General features: G+C 38.3%; 1 protein-coding gene across 3 annotated transcripts; it reads right to left on the reverse strand.

The window, feature by feature from the left end:
* Positions 1 to 625: 625 nt before the first annotated feature.
* LOC111657196 (protein tyrosine phosphatase type IVA 3) lies at positions 626 to 10,023 on the reverse strand. 3 transcript variants are annotated; one of them, XM_023409281.2, is made up of 7 exons: positions 9,663 to 10,023; positions 6,181 to 6,655; positions 4,176 to 4,313; positions 3,950 to 4,042; positions 3,704 to 3,834; positions 3,351 to 3,425; positions 626 to 2,629 (listed from the first exon to the last, which is right to left on the reverse strand). In XM_023409281.2, exons 3-7 carry the CDS (start codon positions 4,269 to 4,271, stop codon positions 2,512 to 2,514), a joined length of 513 nt encoding a protein of 170 aa, XP_023265049.1. In that variant the 5' UTR covers positions 4,272 to 4,313; positions 6,181 to 6,655; positions 9,663 to 10,023; the 3' UTR covers positions 626 to 2,511. The 3 variants fall into 3 exon arrangements, with proteins under 3 accessions (XP_023265049.1, XP_023265050.1, XP_023265051.1); XM_023409282.2 differs by lacking the exon at positions 9,663 to 10,023 and adding an exon at positions 9,107 to 9,221; XM_023409283.1 differs by lacking the exon at positions 9,663 to 10,023 and adding an exon at positions 8,699 to 8,778.

Raw genomic sequence — 10,023 nt, forward strand, 5'->3', positions numbered from 1 at the left:
AAAAATAAAGGTATCAAATGGGCAAGACACAGTTTTAAGTTGCAGGTTACAAAGAGAATAATTCATATTAACATTTGCCTTCATTAATGTTCAGTGTCTTTAAAATGTTCTTGTACGGACAAATGTAAGACAGCTTGATTTTGACTGTGACAAAAATGTTTTAGAACTTCCTGCTGCTAATATGTCATTTAATTATCCTTTAAGGCCTCAGACCTCCTTTCTACAAGGTTTCTAACAGAGCAAGCCAATTGGTACCACCATCAAAAACTTGTATGCTCATACTCAAACCTTGATTTGATGAAGAAACAAACATTTATGTAAAAATAATGAGATACAGAAATTTAAGGAAAGTTTTATTACCTAGGCAAATACATAAATATTTGTTAATTTATGATTTTAAAGTATGCAGTATTGAATGCTAATCAAATGCCAAGGCCCACCCACTGCTCTGTGGTTTGTTATAATGGTTTAGCATAAAGTTTATAAACTGGCTTTACATACGTGTATAAATCCATTAGTTGTGACAAAAATAATTTCCAGAAAAATTAACTTAATAAGGCCACAAAACAGGGGGACCATACAAATGTTGATGAACTGATGGAGGAACTGATGAACATTATGAACATACAGGGACAATGACAAAACCTTTATTAAACAATGCAAGAATTTACAGACTTACAGACATTTACAGCATTCGTTTTTACATAAAAAAAAAAAGTGTCAGCTCAGGCCAGCCCCAATGAGCAACAACACCTAAAGGCTACCAAGCACACACACACATATTCAAACAAACAAACACACACACACACACACACACACACACACACACACACCAAATGAACAAGCAGCCAATTTGTTTAAAACTGAACTTTCAGGTAAAGATGGTTTGACCCCCTTTCCTAATTCAAATTATGCCCTCTGCTCTCATTTCTTCCTCATAAATTGTTCTTCAGGTTGAAGATGTTTTTCATAACGCAGATGATAAGGTGAATATCGTAAGCAACCTACTAATACATGAAAAGTGCATGCTTTGTCATCATCAAAAAAACATGAATCAATTCTGAATGAAAAATTAAAGAAATGTCAGAAGCAGTTGTTTACATGTATCATTCAGGAACAATACAAATGAATAAGTAAACTCAACCTCAAAAGAGAATGAAAGTCAAAAAGATGTGACGATGGATTAAGCCAATATCTCAATTTATCCACATAGGTATCAGGCCGAAATTTGCCTGGGATTAAAACTGAGAGCTTGACTAGTCATTGTCATCAGCTGCTCCCTGACCATATGATATATAAAAATATTTGTATTACCAGCAATGTTTTAATGTTCTTTATGCATTTTTGTAGTCACTGAAATGGGAGGGGTGGCTCACCTTGCCTTATAGAAGAAGGTGATAATTAGAGATCCCTCATTTAATATTATTTACATCTAGATTACATTTTTGAATGTCTGTAGGATTACAATAGATTTATCAACATTTTCCTATTTATATAACATATAAGTGCTATGTTTAACCTTTGCTTGAAATCAGCTGCTGCTAACAAATAAGTTTCCATCTGTGGGTGTCAGTAAACAGAGCATAACATAATGCACACACAGATATGTAAACACATTATATGAGCCCAGTGTATAATGTAATATTAAAACAGTGAATGTGACAAAACCAAATCAAGGCTTTATGTTTACCAAAATCAAATGTAGTGTAGCATTACAAAAGATGATTTTCATACTGATTGTAATGCTGGGATGAAAATGAGCCCTTATATCTCCAGTTACACTGAGAACACCACCAGGAACAATGTATGAGTGGGTCTACCAGGAGTATTGACATTAATTGACAGAAAAATCACTGAGGTGCTAAGATGATTTTTTTTAGTCTGCAATAATTGTTTAAACCAAAAACAATCTCAAAGAAACACTTACAGAAACACTGCATGTGATTATATACCCCAGTTATGGTTATCTTTAAACATATTGAACATCTGTACAAAATAATAAACATTCAATGGTATTTTCACAAAATATCAGGGATGATTTGAGGTTTTGAATGCCAATAACATCAGGTATGTATCATAAATCAAATCTGTTGGCGTTTTGAATGTGATACAAAAGCCTCGGCACATTGTCCCTGACCCAACTGTGTCTTTTCCAGAACTGTCTAATAAAGCAGATATGCCTCAACAGTTAGCTACAAAATATAACTTTTATGTGATTTCTAGCCCTCATTTGTCTTTCCCACCTTTCCTCACTGTAAACTATATAATGAAACAAAGATGCCAATAAAGTAAACTTTAAAAGATGAGAAATCATTACAAACAAGAGAACAAATACGGATTCTGATTAAATTGCTGTAAGAATACATGGGTACACATGGGTTAATGGTGAAGCAAGGCTTGTATGGTTGGATTCCTGAGAGCATTAGTTGAGGGGTCTGTGTGCATGTGTGTGTGTGTGTGTGTGTGTGTGTGTGCATGCATGGGTGCGTGCGTGCATGCGTGTGTGTGTTTTCACATGGTGCAACACTTGTTCTTGTGTGTGTGAGAGTCTTTGAAGCGGAGTCTCTGCTTGGATCGATATTTCTCCAGGTAAGTTAGCTGTTTGCTGTTGATGGCTCCACGGCGCTTCCTAAAAGATACGAACACACAAACATTAAATGGTGGAAGTCAATAGTGTTACCTTTTAAATCTCTGCTTTCAGTGTCTCTGTAAACACAGACTGCCAACAGCTTCTGTATATCCAATCTCTTCTTGTACAATCCAGTTTAAAATTTCAAAAATCCTTCTTTGTCTGTATCTACAGCTCCTCCTGTGTTTGTTGTAAATTTTGATAATGTCACCAGAATACCAAAGAAAGACATTTTCAGTTTCTGTGCTTAAGCTATTAGCAATGCTCCCTACTGCTTTTTAATTTAAATTTTAATTTAAGTCAACAGTTTGTGACTGCAGGGTTGTTCATGGTATTCATGAGTATGAGAAGAATGACAGAGAGAAGAGGCAAAGGAAAGGAGGATGAAACTGAGAAGAATTATACATTCCCACCATAAAATAGTCATACATGTGTATAAATTGTGTTTGTGCTGTCCTCTGTTCTTTAATGATGTTAAGCTTTCCTAAAATATTACATAGACTTTTTGCTGGTAATATACTGAAATAAGAAAAAAAACATTCATGTAGTGTTTCAGCTGTTCTAGGTGTCTACAATCATCACATGGTGGTGTATTATAAAATGCTCTATGCTAAACCACTTTAATACATATACTCATAAGAACAAATGCTCTTACTCAATGATATGTTGTTATAACTGAATGAGGATGAATTTACAGCATATGGTATAGAAATGTACTCACTGCCTGATGAGTTGAATTGCGTCTTCATACTTCATCCCACTTTCTATCAGAGCCAGAGCAACCAGCACAGGAGCCCTGTATGCAGGCATAACCCCAAAAACACACACACAGTCATGTCTATTTCTGTTTAGTCTGATGTCTCAAAAATAACTCCACTTTGTCTGCATCTTAAAAGAGTAATTGAATGATCAGGTTACTGCTGCTGTTCTTGTATGTGGTTAGTGACTTGCAGTCTGTGTTTTTGGTTTTGATTGCAATATGATACCGCGTGTGTGTGTGTGTGTGTGTGTGTGTGTGTGTGTGTGTGTATGTGTGTGGAGGTGTATGCATATATTTTTTAATCTGTATCTTACCGTCCCAGTCCAGCCACACAGTGAACAGCCACGCAGCATCCTGGATCCTCCTGAAACTTCTTCTTCAGCAGACTCAACCAATCATCAACAAGCTTACTTGGGGGTGGGGCTCCATCATCAAAGGGCCAATCCTTAAAGAGAAGCAGAACATTTACTTCTTCTCACACTTTATGTACCTATACTGTATTTTGTAACAGGATGACTGATTTAGAGAGTAAATGGTGTGTTTGTGTGTTACATCCTTACCACCACAGTAATGCCGTCTTTCTCAAGCGGTGTTTTGTCATAAGTGATGTCACAGACTCGAACCACAGTGGTGGCACCATACCGCTTCAGGTCCTGGAAGGGACAACAGTAGTAGAGGAGGATTTTCACAACAAAGCCAAAATGCATACAGTTTGTGTTGTATGTGTATCTTATCTTTATGAAGCTCTGCAGTGTGCTGATGGCAGTAACGCACATGTTTCCTTACCTCTGTGAAGGAGCTGAGTGTGTTGTCTGTGGGGTTGTGAGTGATAAGGAATCTCATGTTCTTGTGGCAAAGTTCCACTGGAGCTGGACGATTCATGGTGATCAGTGTGACCTTTGACCTCCCAGGATGACTTCTGACCTTTATGTGTTAGCAGGTAGTTGTTAGTAATGAGCCCAATGTCAAGGAGAAATGTTTAGGCCTATACTTACATATAACTTCTAATAAACACAATTTCAAACATATAAGCTATATTTAAAGCATGTTCTAAAGTCAACCAGACATTGCTTATACAGAAGTTATTACACACATGACAAAAATTCCCAAATGGTCTTGAAAAGCTAGAACTACATGTAACAAAATGTCATAACACAAGTTACCTCAAACATTAAGGGTGTTTTACACACTATAGTGAGATCACATGTAATTTTACAGGTTTGTGATCTTTTATTCCTTCTTAGCAGAACCTGCCCGAATATCGCAAGCTTGACTCTACCAGGGCACTTTTCAAAATTTGTCTACACCTTTATACAGTTGAATAGTTCAACCTTTTTCTGGGGAAAACACTAAATTATCAGGTAATTACCATAGCTTATTTTAACTTTGCTAAAAAAAAAAACTAGAAGTGACCTGTAAAACCACAAGTTGTCATTTTCACATTTTGGTTTTTGTACGAATTAGAAAAAGCTAACTAACTAAGCTAGCTTAGCTTTATGCTACACCAAGTGGCTGCTGACCCCAGCTTCATATTCACTAGATATGAGAGTGGTATTGATCTACTCATCTAAATCTAAAGACAACAAGTAAGTGTGTTCCCCAAAAAAGTACAGCTCATTATTCAAAACATCATAGAACTCACAATAATTAATTAGCAAATAAATAAACAAGTTAGAAGCTGGTGGTGGGATAATATTGGTCAGAAAGAAATGCAATATTGAAGTTAAATTCCCACCACACCCATGGATCACCCCCACAGCTGTTTTCACTTATTTGGTTGATTACACGTTTTCTCAGGACAACTATGCTTGACTGACATCGTCCTTTAATGACCCTGTTGTTCTTCTTTGTCATTCTTATTGGTACGCTGAGGTTGGCTAACACGTTATTTCCCTACATAGCTCCGCCCTACTTTACGCAGGCAGAATTACTGAAAACCCGTGAACATGAGAACCCTCAAGAGTAAACAAAATCTGTTACTGATGTTGGATTGTTCTGAATGGAGCTGTGAACTTTTACTGATAAGGGTGCATTTTATAATTTAAACGCATTGATATTACACTTGTATTAGTATACTGGATGTAAAACAAAAACAAACATGACAAAATCACAGCTGTCATTTGAGCAGTTCCTCAGTGTCTCTTGATCTGCATTGCTCTTGCTCACATTTTCATTAAGATCACAGGGATGTGAGTGTATTTTAGGATGGCATTTTAATTTCAATTATCTTAATTCAGGCATGCCTCACATTCCCCAACGCGTACACAGCTACTATTTTAGCACTGATAAGAACTATTTTGGTGATATCAGACTCCTCATGTGTAACCACGCCATAGGGGAAGGCAACAAACTAAATGTGGATAGACTAAGACAGTGGGTGGCCAGTGATGGCAGCTTATTCATATCACAGTATAGTGTAGTGCAGAAGTTTATCAGAAACTTAAATTTCCCAAGAATAGAGGATCTGTTCACACCTCTCCCCACCATTATTCACACAGGGCAGGGTGTATACAAAGACTAATGTTTCTTGTTGTTTTGATGGGAGAAGTGAATGTGCTTTGTCAAAGCATTATTTTCAGATTTCAAAGAAGAAAATTTCCCCTCCAAAAAGACATGAATTGTGGTGTCTTTTAAAGTTCACATGAAGTGTATTCTGAACCTAAAAAAATACAGAACTATCCTGTAACTAGCCATGTGTGGAGTGCCTGAACAAGTCAGTAAAATACAGGAGTTAAAAAGTGTTGGTGCATCACTATATTTAGTCAAGATCTGGTGACCAGTTACCTCTCACCTTTAACTCCAGCTGTAGCAGTTAGCTGCTTTGTCTTCAGGTCTCCAGGTGAATCTGGACTTCTTGTCTGCCGCGGAAACTCCTGTTTATAGCCGTTATTTTCCCAATTCTGAGGTCCTGTTGTCGTGACTCTTTTACGCCATCAATTGACTGTATCCTATAGTCCAAGAGGCTACAGTGTGTCAGTTCTCTTTGTGTCCTTCTCTTTGTTTTGATCTCTCTGATTGTCCAGTCCTCCCCTCTTTCTCTCTTTGTCTTTCTCAATAGCTGTCTCTTTCCTTCTCTCTCTCCAGTTAGCTTCTGGTGTGCGAGACTCCACTTGTTACCCCATGAGCTGGCTGGTTCAGAGGGCAATGGCCTACGGTCTTTCAGGGTTCAGGGTCCCAGGATGGCATAGTGCAGCTTCATGGGTCTAAATGTGTTGGGCGTGGCAGTAGTCACCACTCCGTCGCACAAACTCCATCAACCAGTGTTTCTAAAGTAATCAACATACAGAAAAATAAACTGGTCATACATTCAGCTTCCAGAGTAATGAAAATGGTTACTAATAAGATCTCAGAGATTCAGCTTTTGTTCCAGTGGTCCAGAAACTGCATCAGCTAAGTCGCATCATATTATGTTGCCAAATATAAAAAATTACACCCATTACTAGTTGTGTAAAGGCGAACTGGAGGCCATCTAATCACCTAATGTACATAAATAAACACACAAACACACACATGAACATATGCACATTTACAGATTTTAAATGTCTTTATTGATGCTGCTATATAAAGTTATATCAGCTCTCCTGGGGAAATTGTTAAGCAGAGAAGCTAAACGGCCTCCTGACACCATGAACAGTAGACACACCCATTGCATATATGGGATGTGATGGATGAAACAGCAGCTCCACTCTTTTTATTGAAAATGTTTTAATTTATAAAAGTGTATTTATATGATGTTAGCAAAGGTGGTTGTTAGACAAGATGGCCTAAAACAACAAAAGACTGTGGGTACAAATTAAGGTTTGCAAATATTTTTGGAAATGGTTTGGTCCTAGTAATCATTTAAAATTGATTCACAAGCCCAAGGCTTATTCCAGACCAGTGATATTTGCAAAGAACTGATTCTGCTTTATCTGACCAGACTTATTCACTTATTATTCACTTATTCAAACAGCTTGAACAGACATGTACAAAAGTGTTTGCATGGAATGGACAAGAAAGCTGGGCAACAGATGACAGATGTACCATGAGCTAGAAAATCTAATATATGCTGGGACTCAAAATGTATGGAAAATTGTATTAGATAAGCCTGCACAATCTCAACAAAATTAAATTTGGTCTGAGGGGAAAAATGAGAACAAAATCTAAAAAGGAAATGTCTATTTCACCTAGTCTAGGTGGACTGTGTTTGTGTGGCTGAAGGACCTTATTTTGCATTATTTCGCCTTTTAAGCAACCTGAACCCCAACTGCATGCCCCATTGGTTCAGTGTATTTGCAGAAAATTCACATCCACTCCATTCATTACATAAAAAGCAGTGAAATGATGAGGGATGGGCACTGCAGGGAAATTATAATGTAATTTCCTCAAAAGTTAATCAATCAACATTTTTCAGAATTCAAAACAAGACATTACAGCAACTTATAATAAGTGAGAAATGCAAATTTCCTGCAAGAAATTACCAGTTGTAATTGAGCCGACACTTCAACAAAGGTCAATTATTTTATTAATTGGCTGAGACACTATCTCTGCAAATGGCCAGTGTGATTCTAGTTTATTTTTCTGTTTATTAATAGAGAGATCTGAGATTAAATATTGGTTGAGGACAGCGAGTATAGGTGGAAGATGCTCAAAGATGTAACCCTCCACCTACTCACATGTCCAAACCTTCAGACAAACAACCAGGGAAAGCCCAGAGGTAATCTGGTTAATCTGTGGTCACCTGTTCACCTCAGCTCTGACAGTACACACACCCACAAACACACACACACACCCACACAAACACACACATTTCATAATCACATGCCGACTTACTCACTCACTCTTCCAGAAGAGTGTAGTCTATTCCAGGTTGTTGACTATCTATAATTAGGAATTTATCCTGTGTTACCACTAATCAGGACAGAGGTCAATTACTTTCCATCCAGTCAATTCAAAATGTAAGAACAACATTTTTCATTTCTGTTTTTAAAGTCTCATGGGACACAAGCACAACAAAATTAAAAGTGAGACACACAGGATAAAAAGTAATTTGCATCAAACAAAGCAAAATGACCGGAGGCACTGTCACTGTCACAGACAAGACAAAGCAGAGAATTCAAACTGAGCAACAGACCAGCTACAAAATACTTCTAAAGCTTCTAAGCATGAATCAAATAAAGTACTGCAGTCACTTTAGGCATTTAGCTGACACATAAAGCAGAGTTACATAATATAAAAGCAACATACAGAAGCATAAAAGAGCATGATGGAAAGGGCTAAATGGTAAAACGTAAGGCCAGTTATACTGTAAAGCCAATCTTCCCTGTTACCTTAGAGCGCAGTTTGGTTTGTAAAAACAGGTGCGTCCCCAGTTGGTTGTCTGGCTGCCTGGCTGTTTCCCTGTCACAGGCTGGGTCAGGACCCAAAGAAGTTAAAAATGGATCTCAATATTATTTTAGAGCTGTGTTAAGTTGCCAGACATTTCTACAGTACCTGCAATGTACGGCTGAATGAAACACAGTAAGCTTGTAGGTTAGTGTAAAGACACGGCAGGTTAGTGGTAGCCTCAAATAGTTTCAATCCTGTAACAGTGCATTCACCTCTGCTGCTTTCCAGTTAACACCTATAAAGGAGGTTTTGTGTAACAGCTCAAATCACAAGCCACTCTGGAAAAAGAACATATGCTAAATGCATAAATGTGAAATAGTTCTGAAAACCAATAAGGCCTTCCCTCTTACCTCACTGGACAGCTTGGCTGCTGAACAGGGAAATCCACAAACCACTGACTGGCAGTTCCACCAAAGTCCTGCAGAAGCAGCAGCAGCAGCAAGCCTACAACAGTCTGAGTGCTGACATACAACCAGCTGACTGCCTGTTATAGTAAACCCCTGTAGACACTGAATACCTGCAGCTGTATTTATAGCTGTATCTATACGAGCAGCTGATTCCGTGACACATCAGATTTTTGTGGAGACAAAAGTCTCCATTGCAGCTGCACCCCTGTCCTCCTGCTCTCTGCCTGTTGCAGTGAAGTTTTGTAATTAGCTTGAAATGTACTATCTCTACTGAAACTGCTGTGGAAATTTTTTCTATGGATATTCTCTGGAACTGCGGCTATATTTCTTATCTGTCACTCAAGTTCATGTCCTTAAAAGTTGCAAAACCTGTTGTGGCAGGGCGCCTCACTGGCTGTGAGTCAGCATCAGGAACCTTTGCCAAATACTATTTTATTATGATATTTATTTGTACAGTAACAATAACAAAACAAATGCAATACTGAATGTGTGTCCTTACCACTCAGCTCTTCAATGTCATCTCCAATCGCAGACGAATCATCAGTTCTTCTGCCTCTTTGCCACAATAAAGTCCACCTGCTCTCAAGTCTTTTCCTGCTGCTAGAAACTGAAATATCTGGTTGCGAAGCAGAAAGTCTCTCTGCAACAACCTGTGGCTCTGCTCCACTGTCACACTGAACTATCCACCTCAGCCTTGTCCCTCCCTGCCTCTCACTGCAGCGTACAGTATGTGCAAGTCTTTAGCTCTACCTTGCTGTAGCAGTGCGGTGTGCTAGGCTGAGGATCTGCTGTGAGCTGGTCTAATCAGGCTGAGCAGCCATCTGACCCTGACAGCCCTGTCACCACCAGAACACTCCACA

Source organism: Seriola lalandi, unplaced genomic scaffold (assembly GCF_002814215.2).
Source record: "Seriola lalandi dorsalis isolate HSWRI2012SDOR001 ecotype SW California unplaced genomic scaffold, Sedor1 jcf7180002054387, whole genome shotgun sequence".
NCBI classification, from domain to species: Eukaryota; Metazoa; Chordata; class Actinopteri; order Carangiformes; family Carangidae; genus Seriola; species Seriola lalandi.

Excerpts from the sequence above, each read along its gene's own strand:
- LOC111657196 (XM_023409281.2), bottom strand. The coding sequence starts at position 4,271 with ATGAATCGTCCAGCTCCAGTGGAACTTTGCCACAAGAACATGAGATTC. Across the intron at positions 4,043-4,175 it reads CACTCAGCTCCTTCACAGAG|GACCTGAAGCGGTATGGTGC; the intron begins GTAAGGAAACAT and ends TGTCCCTTCCAG. Across the intron at positions 3,835-3,949 it reads AAGACGGCATTACTGTGGTG|GATTGGCCCTTTGATGATGG; the intron begins GTAAGGATGTAA and ends CTTCTCTTTAAG.